The sequence below is a fragment of the Dipodomys spectabilis genome, unplaced genomic scaffold (genome assembly GCF_019054845.1).
Source record: "Dipodomys spectabilis isolate Male_0828 unplaced genomic scaffold, ASM1905484v1 ptg000046l, whole genome shotgun sequence".
NCBI lineage: Eukaryota > Metazoa > Chordata > Mammalia > Rodentia > Heteromyidae > Dipodomys > Dipodomys spectabilis.
In genome coordinates, this window is record NW_024870723.1 from 6,928,466 (window position 1) to 6,947,613 (window position 19,148).

The window sequence follows — 19,148 nt, forward strand, 5'->3', positions numbered from 1 at the left end:
CACAGGAGAAGCGCATCGCCTCCCTGGACGCTGCCAACGCCCGTCTCATGAGCGCCCTGACGCAGCTGAAAGAGAGGTACAGCATGCAAGCCCGTAACGGCGTCTCCCCCACCAATCCCACCAAATTGCAGATTACCGAGAACGGCGAGTTCAGAAACAGCAGCAATTGTTAACCAGCCCGAGGAGGGAGGACCCTCCCCGAGGAGAGGGGACTGTGGTGGCCCAGGGCAGGGTCTCGGCCAGGAGCACCCACAGTCACAGCCCCTCGTGGTTGGCGGAGGCTGAGGCGCCCCCTCCCCTCGCCCACTGTCCAGGAGGCGGCACGGAGGGAGCCAGAGACTGACGCAGCGTGACGAGGAAGTGGGTCTGGGCGCGGGCACGAGAGACTGCACGCTGGGGAGGGGGCAGGGGCAGGGGCCTGCCAAACACATGTCCGTTGCTTGTCGAATTCGGTGTATGTCACCTTTTCCTCCATGACTAGCCAAGTGCATGTACCCCACACCCTCCTCAGGTAGGGAACTGCCTGGAGAAGGGCCAAGTTAAGGGCTAGGGACCACCCCCTTGCAGCTTCCCGCGGCCTGGCCGTCAGACCTCTGCCCTGGGGGGCTGGGACCTCACGGGTGGGTGCAGACAGGGAGATGGTGGCTGGACAGAGGAGGGATCCTGTGGCCCCCCTGAGCAAGTGGCACAGCATGCAGCCCACGGGTTGCCGTGAGGAACCCAGGGTTCGCCCTGCCCCCACCCATCCCATAGTCACTTCCCCTACCTCCTCCCTTCCTTAGACGCATCGCCAAATAGATCAGTGAGAATCCTGGCTTTTTCTTCTGGGCCCTCATACTAGTGGGGCGTCTACAGAGCCCGCCATACCTACTGTGTGGGGCTGGGCTGATGCTCTGGGGCTCCCAGAAGCCAGAGAGGTGGGCAGAGCTGGCCGCAGGGCACAGTGCACTGTAGCCGCCTTCTCCAGAGGCCTGGGGCACCTGGGGTACAGTGGCCCCCTGCAATGTAGCCAGTTGGTGCTCTCCCAGAAAAGGTGATCTTTCCTCTGATGGCTGAAAAGAAAAAGTCTGAGGCCTGCAGGCCCTGAGAAGGTGGATAACTGTGATTCTTTTTCCTTTCACAGTATGCATTAGAAACAAAAGCCCGCTTGCTCGCTTGCTGGAACACAGGGGCCTTTTAAATTGAGCGTGCGCACTGCATGGGAAATAGCGGCCCCGGAGGATGTTAGACTTGCTCCCTCACCAAGACAGCAGCCGCCTGCACCAGGCCCCGTGTGTGCGGCCGCCTCTTCCTCACCCTTCCCAGCCCCATCCACGGACTCTGGCACTGCAGCCAGGGGAGGGCACACCCCACTGCTGGGGCTGGTTTTCCTCAGCTCTAGGCTGTTCTGTGGCATATCTGCCTCTCCCCACTGTGCGGGACAGACACGGGCAGGAGCTCCACTCTGCCTCTGCCCATTTGTTCCCACGCCCTGTCGAGTCCAAGCTCTGACCCTTAGGCAGGAGTGTGGACCTCTGCCCAGGCAGCAGAGCCAGGGCCGGGCAAGCTGTCTGCGGGGCAGCAGTGTGCCAGAGTCCCCACCAGGAAGGGTGGAAGTCTAGCCAGAGCCACACAGCACGGCATTCAGGCCTGTGGACAGGTATCTGTCTGCTCCAGGCAGGGCTTTTAGATGGCACTCCAGCGCCATTAGCTAGAGACGTGCCGGGCCTCAAGTCAGAGACCTCAGGAAGGAAGGAGATGGGGGCTGAGGTCGTGCTGCACCCTCTGTCCTGCCCCTCCTGCCCAGACCCTTGGCTCGTATGTCAGCCAGGGTGGCCTCGGGCAGAGCCAGGTCCCAGTGCTGTCCTCTTCCTCCGTCCACGGGCCCTGCTCCCCCCCCCCCACCAGGCCCTCACCCGTGCCTCCTAACGTGGCCTCGGACTCAGCACCTCCTAGCAATATGGGGGTCCCCAGGGCTGGACAGGAGGGCGCTAGGGCCAGCCGCCATGGGCGCCGTGGCTGCCCTTGCAGGGGTCGAGGGCTCTCAGGCCGAGAGCCTTATTTACCTAGTGCAAAAACTGTAAAAGTGTACAGACTCCTCACAGATTTTTATCTTATTGCAAGTCTGACAATTTTTGTAAATGTGCTTGGTGTTTGACTGTAATGTAACTATTTCACCCACGGGTTGTACATAGTCCTCTAGTCCTGGTGCTGTGGGGGCTGGCCGGGACCACCGCTCCTCTTGTACCTTGGCACCTGGTGGACAGCGCTGGGCAAGGCGAAGAGCCCTGGGGTCTGGCTGTCCGCCCACCCACCATCGATTGGCTGGCTTTGCCCCGTGCCACCTGGGTGGACCTGCTGGGGACCACGGCCTGGTGGGGCTGGTAAAGGGGTCTCCTGCCCAAGGCCACAGAAAACCCATGTCCTGGGTTTCACCCAGGCCTGGGGGTGCCAGAGGTCCCCCAGGGAAGGGCAGTCTCTGATCCAGGATGGGCCTCCAGGCCACTGAGCCTCAGGTCTGCTGGCCAAAAGACCCCAATCTCCACCCCCAGCACAGAACCTTGACCTTTATTTGCTCAGCTCCTGTGTTCAGGGTGAAGAAACTGCCAAACTTCCCACGAATGAAGACTCCCTGACTGCCCAGGAGGGAGTGGGGCCAGGGTCAGGGCCCCCCAGCACCTCTGGGCGGGGGGAGGCGCTACTCCCTCACACCCATCCGTCAGGGAGCCAGACTGCCCAGGGAACCAGCCCCTCTTTTCTACACACTCGGCCACAGGCTGCCCCCAACCCCACCGCGTCCCAGCCCCCTCTTTTTGTAAGTATGTGAAAAGGAAAAAAATACAAATGTTGGAGTTTGGCTGGAGCTCTTCACTCCAGCCATGACTTTTAACCATGTAATAATGTACAGAGAAGTGTTGGTGTTCTAAGACTGTGTGGCTGTGCAATTTCTGTACATTTGCAATTAGAAATATTAAAGATTTATTTAGCTATTTTAAGCCTGGTTTGCCTCTCCATTCAGCTGTGCCATGGTAATTTTATAGGGGTGACTCTCAGTCCTGGTTCCTGTGGAGCCCCACACTTGGCTCCCTCTGGTAGATTCACGGGCAGTGTGGTCTCTGAGCTGCCACCCCTGGCTCCCAGGAGCTTAGACATGAGGTCTTGGCCCACCAAGTGAGATAAAATGGCCCCTGCACACATGACTGTGGCAGATGCCAGCTTGTGCCAGGCTCTGGGTGAAGGGGTCTGGTCCTGGGGGGGGGGCCTAGCATCACCAGTCATGTCTCAGCTCCACAGTGTTCTCAAGCTTTCAACACCTGGAAGAGTTGAAACTCCCTGCAGATGGAACCCAGGGGCCTAGCTGGAAGAAGCCAGCCCCGAGACCACTGGTGCTGTCCATGGGTGTGTGCGGGAAGGGATGGCAGCCCGGCCCTGCCCGCATCTCAGCCTTTCCCCCTCCAACCAAGGACGCAAGGGAGCACAACCACAGGCTGGACTGTGGCTGGCCAGACTACCGCTACTTGTGCCACCCCGGGCTCTCCAGTGAGGACCCTCTCTCCCTCTCCATGACAGCCAGCCTGGAATCCACTGTGGGCTGCTGTCACCTCCAGCCTTGAAAAGCATTATGCAAGTGTAGCTGCTTCTCCAGGCCCGTCCGTCCGTCCGTGTGTGTGTGTGTGTGTGTGTGTGTGTGTGTGTGTGTGTGTGTGTGTGTGTGTGTGTGTGTCGGCTTCATGATCTCATGCCTCTCTTGCTCATGGCTGGCACTCTACCACTTGAGCTATGCTTCTAGTCCAGCTTCTTGCTGATTAGAAATACAATCTCATAGGCTTTGCTATCTGGGTTGGCTGAATACCTTTATCCACTAAATCTCAGCCTCCTACATGTAGCTAGGATTACAGGAGTGAGACACCAACTCCTGGCCTGGGTTTTGTTTGTTCGTTAAGACAGTATCTCACTATGTAATTCCTGGAACTCAGGACCTTCTTCCCTCAATCTCCCAAGTGCTGGTTTGACAGGCCTGTACCATCACTGCTGGTGCTAAAATTAGATTTTTAAAAGAAATTAGTCTTTGAATTGAGCAGGGAATATTGATCACATGCATTATCTCCTTTCCTCTCTCAGAGACACTGTACTGACAGGAAAGGAATAAAAGGGTCATCGTGAATAAGGACAGAATTAATGTGGGAGGAGGTGAGAGCATTGGGAACATTGCCGGCTGGGAATCGATGAGGGGATGTAGAAGAAATTAAGAAACAGCAACTGGGGTGACTGGATGCGGGTGGGAGAGACCCCTCCCTCCCTCATGTACTTAGTAAGGCAGTGCCAGGGCACACCCCCTCCTCCGCTCTGCACAACCTGGAGACTACGCTTCCTCGTCTCCCAGCAGGGGGCTGGATAGTGTGTGGGAATAATCCAGTGTGCTCTCGATGAGGGCACACTGGATGGGGCAGGGGGCTCCGGGTGGCACTGGGCGGAAGCAGGCTGGAGAGGGGTAAGCAAGTCCCTGCCCTCGGTGGTGCTCCCTTTCCTCTCAAGAAAAGACCTTTGATGGCTAAAGTAATATTACTGTGTGGCCAGGCGCTGGTGGCTCATGGTAATTGTAGCAACTCATGAGGCTGAGCTCTGAGGATCCCCATTCAAAGCCAACCCAGGCAGCAAAGTCCAGGAGACTCATCTCCAATTAACCTCCAGAAAACTAAAGTGGTGTTGTGGCTTGAAGTGGAAGAGCACTAACCTTGAGGGAAAGAGCTCAGGGACAGCACCCAGGCCCTGAGTTCAAGCTCCAGGACTGACAAGAAATACTGCTGTGTGAAATGATTTATCCCAGTCAATGGCTTCAAGAAAGAAAAGTGGAAGTTTTTTGAGGTACTGCGATTGGAACTCGGGGCCTTGTACAGGCGTGTGCCAAGAGAGAAAAGGCCAGGCAAGATGGTGAGACCTGGAGTTCAAGTTCCAGTATGCACGTGTGTGTGCATGCTTGCACACACACACACAGCCATCCTGGTAAGAAATTTCAAAGGTCCACTGAGCACACTCAGGTGCTCATCTCTGGCCAGTCAACAGCAGTTAAAGCCCTGCAGGGCAGGAGAAGCCATCAGTCATGGCTGGGCATCTTTTCCAGGGTGTGGCGTGTAACTACCAATGGCAGGTCACATGACTGCATCTGGACAGTCCTCTAAACACTATTCAAGAAAGGTGCTGGGGTGAGAAGCTACTGACCTTTTGCCTTGGTCATGGGTAATTTTTCTGCCTATATTGTGATAGTTCTCCACCATCATAAAGCCCAAAGCCTTGGAGAGGGCAGGAAAGGAGTGACTTTCTCAGACACACTGCTGATGCCTGCACCCCAGTGCTGGACGCAGGGAGGAGCAGAGACAGGTGAGCAGGTGAACAGATGCCCTCATGACAGCAGCACCATCCTGTCAGACCATCCAGTCCAGGCCTGTGCCTGTCTGCCTGCTTCCTCTCCCTCCCTCCCTCCCTCCCTCCCTCCCTCCCTCCCTCCCTCCCTCCTTCCCTCCTTCCCTCCCTCCCTTCCTTCCTTCCTTCTTTCCTCTTTCTTTGTTCCAGTCTTGGGCCTTGAACTTAGGGTCTGCGTACTATTGCTTAGCTGTTTTGCTCAATGCTGGCACTCTACCTCTTGAATCACAGCTCCACTTTCAGCTGGATAATTGGAGATAAGGATCTCGACTTTCTAGCCTGGACTGGCTTTGAACCGTGATCTTCAGGTGTCAACCTCTAGAGTAGCTAGGATTACAGGCACCACTGGCACCTGGTTGATGCCTTTGTTCTATACCCAGCGCCATTGCTCCCGCGTTCCACATTCAGAGCCAAGTGGCCACTGGCCTTTGCCACCTGTGTATTTCCCAGGCATCAAACTGAGTGTCTGAAACAGACTTAACATTTCCGATCCCCCAAACTTGTCTTTCTTCTCATTTGCAATTCCAAAAACTCCCCCCCCTCAAACAGTTCTACCATTCCCCGCCCCCAGTTGCTCAAGCCAAGTGCTAAATGTGACTTCTGTATCCTTGTGCTTTAAAAGGGATGTACAGATTTAGAATGATGTTCTTGATACATTATGAGCAAAAGCCAGCAGTCAGTCAGGGTGCCCCCATTCCTTTGAAGAAGAATGAATAAATTCCATGGCACGCAATAAATTACACAGAACAGACATCGAATCAAACACATCCTACTGTGAATGGCAATTTCCCCTTGAGGGGGGAGGGCTCACAGGATGGGGGAGGCCAGCTTTCACTTTCTCTTTACGTTCTTAGGAGTTGCCTGAATATTTTACAACCAAGTTTTTATTTCTTGTGCTGAGACAGAGCCATTTAAGAATAAATAAAACATAACCACATAATGAAATGCGGCACAACCATTAAAATTGTAGAATAATAATAATAAATGGCATTCAAAAAAGATGTAAATAATAAATGTAAAAGTTGATAACTGAATTATATGTCCAAGGAGAGTTCCAGTTCAGTTTTAAAACTGTAGAAACAGAGGTGGATTATGATGGTAAGGGATTAGGTAGGAGCTTGGAGTTCAGATCCAAGAAGGACTCAGGGTTGATTCTGTCTCTGTTGATTGGCAGTATGATCTGAGAATTATGGGAAAGCCCTCATGTCTCAATTTCCTCAACTAGAGATTGAGGACAACAGTATTTGTACTATAGAGAACTCTTCTCTATGCATAGGTTTCCTGACATAGTACTTATCACTACTCTTCTTACCACAGCTACTAGCAAGCAAATAAATGTTACCTACTAATAATTTCCCAAGAAAATCTTCAGTAATCACTTGTGTTATATAGAACATATATCAGGGGGTTAATAAAACGTTGCCTTAGAAGTAATGAGGTAAGGGTTGGTTGCTCTCTTTGATTGTATTTTCTGTTTTTTAAAATGTACTTTGTAATCAAAAAGTCTTTGAAAATCCAACAGAATATGTAGAGCTGGGAAAGTGGTAGAGCTAGCAACAACAGATCTCTGGCCAATAGCCAGCATTGCCCTTAAGGGTGAAAAACTGGGAGAGAGCAAGGGAAGGGGTGACATTGTCCAAAAAGACATGTACTCCTTACCTGACTATGTAGCTGCCACCCCTCTATACAACACCTTTATAATAACAGTAAAAATCTTTTTTCAAGAGTGAAATGTAAGAAACTTTCCCAATGGGTGAGAAACAAGATTTAGTTGCAAGAATCTGTCCTGTGTCAACGCAACTGGGCAGGAGATTAATTACACTTACTAAGAAAAGAAAGACAAAAGATAGGATTATTTGCTGGGTGCCAGTGGCTCGTGCCTATAATCCTAGCTACTCATGAGGCTGAGATCTAAGGATCGCTGTTCAAAGCCAGCCCGGGCAGGAAAGTCTGTAAGACTCTCATCCCCAATAAACCAACAGAACCCAGAGGGGCGGTGTGGCTCAAGTGGTAGAGTGCTTGCCTTGAGCTAAAGAGCTGAGGGACAGAGTTTAAGCCTCATGACCAACCAAAAAAAAAAAGGATTATTTGCTTGGAATTTTCCATTGAAAACGTGATCCTGGTTTGGTAAAGTGGCTGAATACACAATAAAATAAAAAATGTAGGTTGCTAGGCCAAGTGCCAGAAACTTGCTCCTGTAATTCCCCTTGGGAGGCTGAGAGCTAAGGATAGTGGCTCAAAGCCAGTCTAGGTGGAGAAGCCTTATTTCTACTAATCAGCAAAAATTCAGAAGCGGAGGTGTGGCTCAAGCATGCTGGCCTGGAGCAAAAAAGCTAAGCAACAATGTGAGGTCCTGAGTTCAAGTCCCGGTACTGGCATGTGTGTGCACGCATGTGCATGTGCACACACAGGCACACACAATTGAGGTTGCTTTCCACACAGCAATCAATGGCCTGGACATCAGTTAGTGAGGTAATTATTGGTGGGGGGGGGGTGCTGCTACTGGGAGAGGCTGGTAAAAGGGGACCTGAGATCTTGGACAACCTGGTAAGGTACACTGTCTAGATGGTCACCCAGGCCGGCCAGGACAGATGGCCTGTCTTTGATACACCAGGATCCAGCACACCTCTGCCACCCTCTCACTGACTTTGTATGAAGACATGCATGCGTTCAACGTCAGTACAGTAGCTACAAGGAGCCTGTGTCCCCTCTCACCTAAGGGGCGAGGTTCCTGTAGCAGGCGGGGGCAGGGTTGCTCATGGGGACGTGGCAGAGGAAGGATGTAAACAATACATCCCGGAGAAGGGGGGCACCGTGGAAAGCTCATCGAGAAAGCCGCCATACAGTCTCAGAAATGTTTTTTTCTCTAAAGAAACGTTTATGGATTTTATCTTTAATGACAAAAAGTAACAGATGATCCTGTGAAAGATAGACTTTTTTTTTGACAAATGGTACTACCAAGACTCACACAGAAGTATAAAATGAACATATGTTTAGCATTTTTTTAACTCACTAATTAATGAGGAAACCAGTCAGTTGTCACAACCAATTCAAAAGAGACCTCAAAGAGCCACACAAAGAAGAAATCAGAAACACTGGGGAAAAAATATTACAAATGGATGCAAAATTAGACTCTCTGTAGAACAATAATCAAGTGCATTTCATCCAACACTAAGATCAACTTTCCTTCAGTTCTAAACTAGTTCAAGGCCAAGGAAAGGAAAATGATGAATTTAGCAGACCCAGAAATCCTTCTTGCTTATTTTGAAATCTTTCATTAGAAAAACCAGAAATGCGGAAGGTTATTAATAGGTTTTATTACCAACAAATCCCTTCTCTATAGATGCCTGTTGTCATAGTTTATCAAGGCTCTGACAGACTTTATTCTTGTACATACAAACTAAAATTTCAACATAATAGCCTATATTTTTAAGACAGAAATATAACCATGCTACATCAATAAGTTATGTTTTCTTGTTCTTGTTTGTCTGTTAATACTAGGATTTGAACTCAGAGCCTTATTCACGTTTGGCTTGCTTGGCTTGCTTGACCAGTACTCTCTCTGTGTGTGTGTGTGTGTGTGTGTGTGTGTGTGTGTGTGTGTGTGTTCAAGCTCTTCAACTCAAGGCACATGTTCTACCACTTAAGCCACAATGCCACTTCTGGTTTTCTGGTGGTTAATTGGACATAAGAGTTTCACAGATTTTCCTGCAAGGGCTGCTTTGAACTGTGAGTCTCTGATCTCAGCCTCCTGAGTAGCTAGGATTACAGGCATGAGCCAATGGCACCTTTGACCAGTACTCTTGAGCCACACCTTCAATCTAGCTTTTTGCTGCTTGTTTTTTGGAGATGGGTGTCTCACAGACTTTTTTGTCCAGGATGGCTTTGTACCCTGATCCCCTGGATTTCAGTCTCCTGAATAAGATTATAGATGTAAGCTACTGGTGCCCAGCTTGTTTTATGTTTTATGAAATGAGGTCTCACTGCATTGCCCAGGCCAGTGTTGAACTGAAGAGCCTCCTACCTCAGTCTCCCAAGTAGTTGACGTTCACAAATTTGCTCCACCAGGGCCAGCAAATAGTTTGCTTTTCTCCTTGGCAGTAATTGTGGGCATGAGTCACTACAGGGGTCATTCTTTTCGCTGTTCATTTGTTACTTTTCCTTTTAATGATTATACTTGTACATATAAAATTCTAAGTCCTGGGATCTGAATGAAATTAAAAGAAAACCAACTTTTAGAAATGATTTCAAACTTACAGCTAATTCACTAAAAGTAACAATAGAAGAAACACCATGCATATGTCTTTTACTGAGACCTCTTATCCCATTTTTAAATTGTTTTTTATCCCATTTCCTTTCCCACCTCCCTCCCTCCTTACACACGTACACACACATACACATGCACACAATTCTTGGAGACCAGTTATGTACATTATTGCTCTCTCCTCCTACATACTTCAGTCATGTTTGAGACTCGGGATGATTCATCGACTTAATGTTGCCACTTTTATCTACCCAACATTCATAGCTCACTTTTCTCAGATGACCCAGTGCTGTCCTTCCACAGTATTTTCTTCTCCTACGAGTAGAAAATTCCATCGAGGGTCAGGTTTGCATGTAGGGCTTCTTGGCTCGGGAAATTTCCACAGCCTTTCTGGTCCCTTTTTGGCATTGACATTTGGGAAGGAGACAACCAACGACACCCCTCCCTACCCCAGCTCCTTTTCCAAAATAGAACCTTCCATTTATCTGGTATTTCCTAGGGACTTGTTTCTGGCTATCTGTTCTTGGCCAAAAGCACCACACATCAAGTCTCCACCCAGGAACGCATTTAAAGGCATATGGCGCCCGCCTGTCATTTCTTGCTGACGGTCATTTTGCTCATCCGTTGCGTAATTATTGTTTTTGTTTTCCTTGCTGTCTGTGGGAGACCCTTTGAGACCATGAATTCCATGGGTTCCTCAGCAAAATCTGCCCCCTCCCCCATCTGACACCAGTGCTGATTCTTAATTGGTCTCATCTTTACTACAATGGCACCCAAGCACCACTGCCCAGCCTTCACCTCCCTCCACTTCCCCTCTGACGTAACTACTGTCAGCGCAGACCTCCTCCTGTGGGCTGATTTTCCTATTTGCTATCTGTGGAACTCAATCACTATTGGCAGCCAGGTGTGTTGGTGGCTCCTGCCTGTGATCCTAGGTACTCGGGAGGCTGAGATCTGAGGATGGTGATTTAATGCCAGCCCAGGCAGGAAAGTCAGTGAGACTCTTACCTCCAATTAACCACCAGAGAAGCGGAAGTGAAGCTGTGGCTCAAAGTGGTCCAGGTCCTGAGCTCAAGCCTCACAACTGATAATAAAATAAACTAAAATCACCACTGGCAAAGGCTTAGCTCATTACTTGATCGATTTTGGTACCCAACAGTCCCTGTTCTGTTGGGCTCTGGGAGCCCCTTTGGCTACCTGAGTCCCACTGACAGCTCCTGATGTTATTTGGGGGCAGTGCCTTATCCTAGACTCACTTTGAGCCTTCCTGCACCAGCTGCAGAATTAGGTTATTTTCCTGAAGCATCCTGAGGATCATTACCCGGGTTTAAAGCTCGGAGAGTATCTAGAATGTCTTTTCTTTTTGATCTTTTCAGCACATATATACGTGCACATGTGCATACACACTCTATAGTATGTGTATGTACATACACATGGGATATAGATGGCATTTATTCCCTAGCTCCGTGTGCTGAAAAGATCAAAAAGAAAAGACAGGTCAGCATGGATGCACACATGCTAGCGGTGGCGAGCACCTATGGCGTTGCCTCTGTCCCCATATGCTGGAGATCTAACAGACACCCCCAGACTCCCTCAGGCTCAGGAGGACAGCAATGTAGAAGACAAAGAGTAGTCTGCTCCCTGCCTCTATGTCCCCCATGGGAAGAGATGAATCCATCACCCTGCAAATGAAAATTTCCAGAGAAATCCCAGCGCCTCCACCTCACCAAACGCAGGGACGAGTCTTCCTTTGCTTCCATTGTGCGTGCAGTCACAGCGGGTGGGGTGGGTCCCCTCGTGGGGTTTTTTTTCCTTTGGTCTGTGTGGGGCTGAACTCTGGGTCTGGGCGCTGTCCCTCAGCTCTCCAGCTCAAGGCTAGCGCTCTACCACTTGAGCCATAGCTCCATTTCCAGGTTTTTCTGCTTATGTGGTGCTGAGGAATCGAACCCAGGGCTTCATGCATGCAAGGCAAAAGCACTCTACCACTGAGTCAGCTTCCCAGCCCTCCTCGTGGGTCTTGAATGAATGTTGGCATGGTTTGACTAGCCTTCCATGCAGAAAGCCCTGACAGGGGCAGCGACCGTGTGCAAACATCTCACATCACTGGTGGTGAAGAGCCACACGGGCAAAAGCAAAGTTGTGGGCCCATTCTAGAACAGCAGCTTCAAGAATTACCCAAGAATAAAGCAAATTACAGAGCATTAAAAAAAAAACCTAGACAATTATCTCAGCAGAAAAAGACTAATGATGTAAAAATGGTGAAAAAGAAGAAAGACAAAAACAATAAATAAGATTATGCTAATGATTCAAGAAAAGCAAATAAATGTAACAAATTCCTTCCTTCCTTTCTTCCTTCCTTTCTTTCTTTCCTTCTTTCTTTCCTTCTCTCTCTTTTTCCCTTCCTTCCTTCCTTTCTTTCTTTCTTTCTTTCTTTCTTTCTTTCTTTCTCTCTCTCTTTTTGGCCAGCAGTGTTTGCTCAATAGGAACAAAAAAGAAATTAATCTACCTAGAGCAAAACATATGTGATCCATTAAGGGAAATATATGGGTGCTGGTTTCTCTTGCTAACAAAGTCACAGCAGATCATGAGTGTTGATTTTTTTTCTCTTCTCTATTATGAGGCAGAGGGACCCAAGTTTATTCAGCATGGTGCACATAGCACCTCATTTGATGCTTCAGGCTCAGGGTAGGTTCAATAGAAAAGGCATATTTCATAACCACAGAGCTGTGCAATTAGGAATTGATAACTAAAGCTCACCCATCATTTATGTAGAAGTAGGTGGTGTGTGTGTGTGTGTGTGTGTGTGTGTGTGTGTTGGAAGAGGAAGAGTGTGTATGCTTGTGTAAGGATTGACTATTGAGTTAATCCTCTGTGTTTTCAGATTCTTTGTTCATAGATTCAATCATCAACCATCAAAAATATCTGAAAAACTTGCATCCACATGAAACATATACACTTTTCTTTTTTTTTTTTTTTTTTTTGGGTCCGGTCGTGGGGCCTGAACTCTGGGCCTGGGCGCTGTCCTTCAGCTCTTCAGCTCAAGGCTAGCGCTCTACCACTTGAGCCACAGCGCCACTTCCGGCTTTTTTCTTTTTGCTTATGTGGTGCTGAGGAATCGAACCCAGGGCCTCAGGCATGCAAGGCAAGCGCTCTACCACTGAGCCACCTTCCCAGCCCCGTACACTTTTCCTCTCTTGTTATCATTCCCCAACAGAGTAACAAGGATTTCCAGAGAATTTATGTTGTATCGGTGACTTTAAGCAATCTAGAGATTTCAGGTTTACAGGAGAATCACCTGAGTGACAAGCAGATACAAATTGTTCTATAAGGCGCTTGCATGTTCTTGGATTTGGGAATCTGCAGGACATGACCGTTGTAGTTTTGACAGACACACATCATGTGCTGGAATTTGGGCCTGCAAGTGAGCATCCCTGGGTGTGTTTTGCGTGTGTCTCTGACCAGGTGTGGTATATACACCAGCGTGGAACCCAAGGCAGGGGGACAAGAAGACAGAATGGAGAGCAGTAGGTGGGGGACAAGGGACAGGAGCAGAGGCCGAAGGATAATGCATTGGCCTGGAGACCGTCTGTGCCAGTCACACTGAAGCTCAGCCCCTGGTCCCAGTCTCTTCCAATCTCACCGTGGGCCCTCATCTCTCTGTTTAGAGCCTGAAGCAGGGCGTGAGGACAGTTCATAGAACTCCTGTTTCCCCTGGTGGATGTCTGCCGAAATGGTCCTGGCAAGAGGAGGGGCCATGTGCCCATGACAGGAAATAAACAGCACAATTGCATTCCAATAAATCAGCGCAGATTCCAGAGCAGCACGGGGTCTCACGGGCTCCGCGGGCCGTGGAATTCAATATGATATGCTTCAGCCTAATGGGCTGCTGCTGGATACCACGTGACCCAGCCTTCCTGGGGACGTGAAACGAGGCTGAAAAGTGGCCCTGATTTATTTATTGGGACAGCGTGTGTTCCTGCCTGTGGGGGTGGGGGCGGGGGCGGGGGTGACAAGTTATGAAAACAGGTATTTGTGAGTCAGGTGGGAAGAGACCAGGATTTCATGCTGCCCCAGGCAGGGGGGGGGAGGGTGGTGGAAGGGGGGGGGCTGTTTGAAGCCTCTGGCCTCTCCCCCTCCCCCCACCATCCTGTCCCACCATGAACTTCATCTGTAGAATCCATTCATGTGTTCATTGTTCCCTGTCTCACCGGCTTTCATTCACTCCCGGAACCCTCCACTTATGATGGGCTGCGGCCTGCTGTTGATGTCAAAAGTTCTGGAACAGACTAGCCTCTGAGTCACAGAGCTTCAGGCCAGAGGGTAGGCAACTGCCGAAAGTGTCTCTGTTTTCCTCTTAAAACCTATGGAGTCTTGCCCGTACTCCTAGCTACTCAGGAGACTGAGATTCTGAGGATCGTGGTTTGAATTCAGTCAGGGTGGGAAAGTCAGTGAGACTCTTCTCTTATTAAACCACCCAAAAGCCACAAAGTAAAGCTGTGGCTCAAGTGGTAGAGCACCAGCCATAAGAAAAAAAGTGAACGGGCAGCATAGTCAGGCCCTGAGTTCAAGCCCCAGAAGAAAATACCTGTAGAGTCTGTCTCTGCCCTTCAGCTCTGGGGCTACAGCCAGGTTAGAGCTGCATCGAAGCCAGGACCCTGGACCCTGTATGCCACACCCCTGTGCCCACTCTTACGCCACCCAAAATGTTAAGTTCCGTTCCCCCCGGAACCTTCCCTGTGCCAAGGAGGAAATCTGCCCTCAGGATTGGGAGGCCTGGCCTTTCTTTCCCCTGCAGCCCGCCCCAGTCCACGCATGCACCAATTTTCCTGAATGCACAAAGGTCTCACCAGGGCCTGGCTGTGGGCACGCGGCACACGGGGTGCTGCAGAGGTGCTGCTCTCTGCAGTTACTGAATGGAAAGTCGGCTGGGGAGCAAAAGGCCCCCAGTGGCAGAGCAGGGGAGAGCCAGGAGGGGGCGCTGTAGAGCCCTGGGGGAGGTGCTGGCCTAGACTTAGGCAGGGGCACAGACTCTACCCCAGAGCGAGGCTGGAGGGGCCAGCAGGGGCCAGGAGGGGACCTGGTCTTGCTCCCAAAGGGAAGCTACAGTCCTCCCTTTGAAAGGTCTTCCCACAGGAAGCCTGGAAGACACTCATCTGAGCTATACTTGTTTGTTGTTGTTGATCATGGGGCTTGATTGAACTCAGGGCCTCGACTCTGTCCCTGAGCTCTTTTTTTCTCAGGACTAGTACTCTACCACTTTAAGGCACCACAGCTACACTTCTGCTTTTCTAGTGGTCAAATGGAAATAAGAGTCTCATGAACTTTGCTGTTAGGGCTAGCTTTGAACCGCCATCCTCTGATCTTAGCCTCCTGAGTAGCTAAGATTACTGGCATGAACCACCAGCACCCGGCATGACTTACTTATGACCAGACTGTAGGGAGGGGACCCTGCTGCAGAGCCGGGAGGAGCAGCAGGAGGCCCTGAAGGTGCCCAGAGGCTGCTGGGGCCAGAAAGAAAGAGCACAGACACACCCTGTGTTTGGAGAGGTGGCTCGGGAGTGGCAGGCCTGCATTTGGGGAGAAGGAGTTGGTCTGCACACAGGCAAAGATCTCCGGGGTCTCTTCCAGGGACCTGTGTCCTTCGACGATGCCCAGGGGCTGGGAGGGCAGGGAAGCTTCTCTGAGACAAGGGCTCGGTGTACAGTCTGCCAAGTGCATGAGCCTTACTGCATCTGAACACTGTGGCCCAGCAGGGCACAATGCCATTACCTCGCAACACAAATCTGCTGCACTAAAAAAAAAAATTGCTTAGTGTTTAATGGATGTTTATATGAAAGAAGAGCTTTTTTGGGTTTTGTAGTCAGAAGGTACAGTCATCTGTTCATCCATTAACTCATTCTACACACAGTTCCTAGCATCTCCTCTGGGCTAGGGACTAGACACGAGGGTGCGGAGCACCGAGGAGGGACCGCATGTTGTAGGGAAAATCGTCGTGAAGTGGGTTGTACAGGGACTCACAGAGCGGTGGGCGCCCCAGGGTGGGTGGAGCCAGCCTGGAAGATTAGGATTGGCTTGCAGAGAAAGACACTGAACTGAGGGGCGTGGGGCATCCGGGACCTGAAGGAAGCAGCACATGGGCCCAGCGCTAGAGGGAGGGACACTAGGCTAGCAGAGAGTTGGGGGAGTCAGAGGTGGGAATTACAGGAGCTGAGCTGGGCTCTCCCTGGTGGTCACTGTTCCCTGGGGGAGGACTCGTGGTGGGGGCTGGGGAGAGCTGGGCTCCCAGTGGGAAAGAGTTGGGTTGGCCCCTGGCATTGTGGATCCAGTCGAGTGTCACCTGATTGGCTAGGCAGGTCAGGGAGGCTATGGAAGAGAATGGGTAGGCCACAGAGTTGGTTGGGAAAATGGCCTATTATAGAACACAGAGTTTTCAGAAGCCTGAAAGAAGGCCGATTCTTTCCAGCTGCAAAGAGATGGAGCCAATCAACAAGAAGATCAGTAGCAAAACAAGCAAAGTGCATGCGGCCAGTGCATAGAAAAGGAAACATTAATAGCTTTCAAATACACACAAGAGTCCCGGCCGCATGTAATGAGATGATGCAAGATTTTTTTTTTTCATCCATCATCTGGCAAAAAGTTAGTGTTCTGACAACTGGCTGTGTTGGGGAGGATGGGGGAGGGGGGCCTGGCCCTCTCACAAATTGCTGGTGGGGCTGAGCCCTAGTCCAACCTCCTTGGAGAGCAATTGAACTACATTAATTACAATTTAAAATACATGTGCCAAGTGGCAAAAAAATTTCCAATACATAACCTCAAATTAAGATAAATAAGGGAAGGGGTGGGTTGGGAGGGGTGGGTGAGACATTAATCAAGATATACAGTGTTCATAGACAGCTTCAGTGAATTGGGCAACTCTTCTGTACAACTACTTAAAGATAACAAAAATATTCCAAAAAATACACGTACCAGGGCTGGGAAGGTGGCTCAGTGGTAGAGTGGTTGCCTTCATGCAAGAGGCCCTGGGTTCGATTCCTCAGCACCACATAAGCAAAAAGAAAAAAAGCCGGAAGTGGTGCTATAGCTCAAGTGGTAGAGTGCTAGCTTTGAGCTGAAGAGCTGAGGGACAGCGCCCAGGCCCAGAGTTCAGGCCCCACGACCGGACCCCCCCCAAAAAAAAAATATGTGTACCCTTTGACCTTGTAATTTAATTCCCAGGACACACAGTCCATGTATATAAAAATATTCGCAGAGGTTGGGTGCCAGTGGCTTGAGCACACCTTTAATACTAGCTACTTGGGATGTGAGGACCAGGGTTTGAAGCCAGCCTGGACAGGAAAGTCTGTGAGGCCATCTTCAAAAAGGTAGAAGTGGAGGTGTTGCTCAAGTAGTAGAACTCCAGCTTTGAGTAAAAAAGCTCAAGGACACTATCCAGGCCCCCCAGGTCAAGCCATAGTAAACCCCCCCCCCCACACACACATTTGGAAGAATGATGATAGCTTTTGAGCATGTGACCCTAAAACACAATCCGATGCAGACATTACCAAGCAGTTGTAAGCTCTGTATGGAACCAGCATTAAAACTCCTGCACTAGAGCCCTCTGGGCCCTCTGTGGTGCGCATCTGACGAGGCGTTAGGCCTTCAGCCGGTGCTGGTTCCTGCCCCACTCTGCTGATGAAACGGAACAAAACAGATTGTCCTGTGTCCTAGCTTGCTGGACATAGGGTGCGAGTCTCCAGCTCTGTGTTTCCCTCGCCTCATTCATAAACGTGAAAGTTTATGAATGTAGCCGTGGGGAGAATTTCCAGCATAGTCTTTACCCGGGGGGAGGTAAAACTGGAGCTGCTTGGGTCACCATCCATTGCCTGAGGGTCCTGGGGGAAGCAGCTGGGGGTCCTACTGTACTCAACAGTCCCCATTCAACACTCCAAACATATATCCGGCCCAGATGCAGAAAGCTCACATGCCTGTGGCCTTCCCCAGCAGACAGTGGGGTGACAGCCACTACGGCACTGCGTGAGTGTGGCTGACACACAGCGCTAGGATCAAGGCCGGCACGGAGCAGACGCGTGAGCCAGGGAAGGGATCGGAATGTTTCACGAACTGGCAAAGGACCCAAGGAGCCGCCAGCAGGCACAGCCTACCTAAGTGGCAGTGGCTGTGTAAAGAAGAAAAAAAAAAAAGCAAATGCTTCTTCGATGCCACCAGAGGGTGAAGATTTCCAGGGAGCTGGGGGGTCTCACTTTATTTTTAACTCAAGGCCATCTGCTTTCCACTTTCCACCGGGTGGTCCGGAGTCTGGGAAATATTCAGAGCGAACATATGCCGCGCTCAGAGGGCCGAGGGCGGGGGAGGAGCAGGGGGAGGAGGTGAGGGCCTCTGTTTCCAGGGATACCAGAAGTGGTTTTGTGGGTGCAATTCCCAAAGTCTAGTTCTCTGGGAGGTGCCCTGCCTTTGGGCGGACCCATGAGGCTGAATCGTGTCGTGCGTGCACCTGCGTAGCCGAGCTGCGGGCAGGGACTACAGCACGGACCCAAGGCCCATCCCTTCTCCTGGGCAGGTGACACTCCCACAGAGTATCTGACCAGTGACCAAGGGACAGCCTACGTCCTCCATCCCCTCCCACCCCCCCACTGGCTCCAGCAGATGGAGGGCGGGGCTCCCCAAACTCCTCATTTGAACTCAGTAGTTAGCTCTGGAGGCAGGCATTATCCGCGGAGAAAGGATGAAATTAAAGTGCCCTGGCCTCACCAATGGACTCCAAATGAACAGGCATTGTTTACCTCGGTAGGTTTGCTGTCAAAAATGATCACGCAGAAGAGACTGTCAATATTCAGTAGTCGTTTATACAACAAGCCTGTGGTTAGTGCCACTTAGCTCGGTTTTATTGCCTTCTACAAAGTTACCAAGACAACTGAGGCCACGTAACAGAACCTCAACTTTATGTGCCATGAAAGTTTAATAAAGAGTTTTTAAAGGCTTTTAAGAGGCAGCACTGCAGCTTCTTAAAGACAGAGCTGGGCCAGGGAGAAGGGAGAGTTGAGCCCACGGGGGGTTTCACCAGACCTAGAGGAGCCCGACCTACCAGGGCTGATGGGCTGGCAGCCGGGCTCCAGGCAGAGCATATGGAGACCATGAGTTGTGTCCGCAGACATTTGCACAGACACTTCCCAAGCGCCTGCCCGGCTCTGCGCATCTATTATGACAAGATCTCTACTGTACAAAGAACAAGAGTCAAGTCAGGCACCGGTGGCTCACACCTGTAACGCTAGCTCCTCAGAAGGCTGAGATATGAGATGGAGGCTCAAAGCCAGCCTGGACAGAAAAGTCCATGAGACTCTTAACCAGCAAAAAGCCAGAAGTGGAGTTGTGGCTCAAATGATAGAGCACTAGCCTTGAGAAAAAAAAACAAAAAACCTTAAGGACAGCACCTAGGCCTTGAGTTCAAGCACTCTCCCTTCCCCCGCCCCAACACACAGAAAGCAAG

At 50.4% G+C, this 19,148-nt stretch overlaps 1 protein-coding gene across 11 annotated transcripts in view; it reads left to right on the top strand.

Moving 5' to 3' along the window:
* LOC122107048 (DAB2 interacting protein) overlaps window positions 1-2,975 on the top strand; it is a 178,261-nt gene extending 175,286 nt beyond the window's left edge. For 9 of the 11 annotated variants that reach the window (XM_042678623.1, XM_042678631.1, XM_042678620.1 and 6 more), the window contains one exon: window positions 6-2,975. In XM_042678623.1, the coding sequence (XP_042534557.1) occupies window positions 6-173 (168 nt within the window). In that variant the 3' untranslated portion in view covers window positions 174-2,975. The remainder of the gene's footprint in view (window positions 1-5) is intronic. The other 2 variants (XM_042678625.1, XM_042678622.1) reach the window with 1 other exon arrangement.
* Window positions 2,976-19,148: the final 16,173 nt, after the last annotated feature.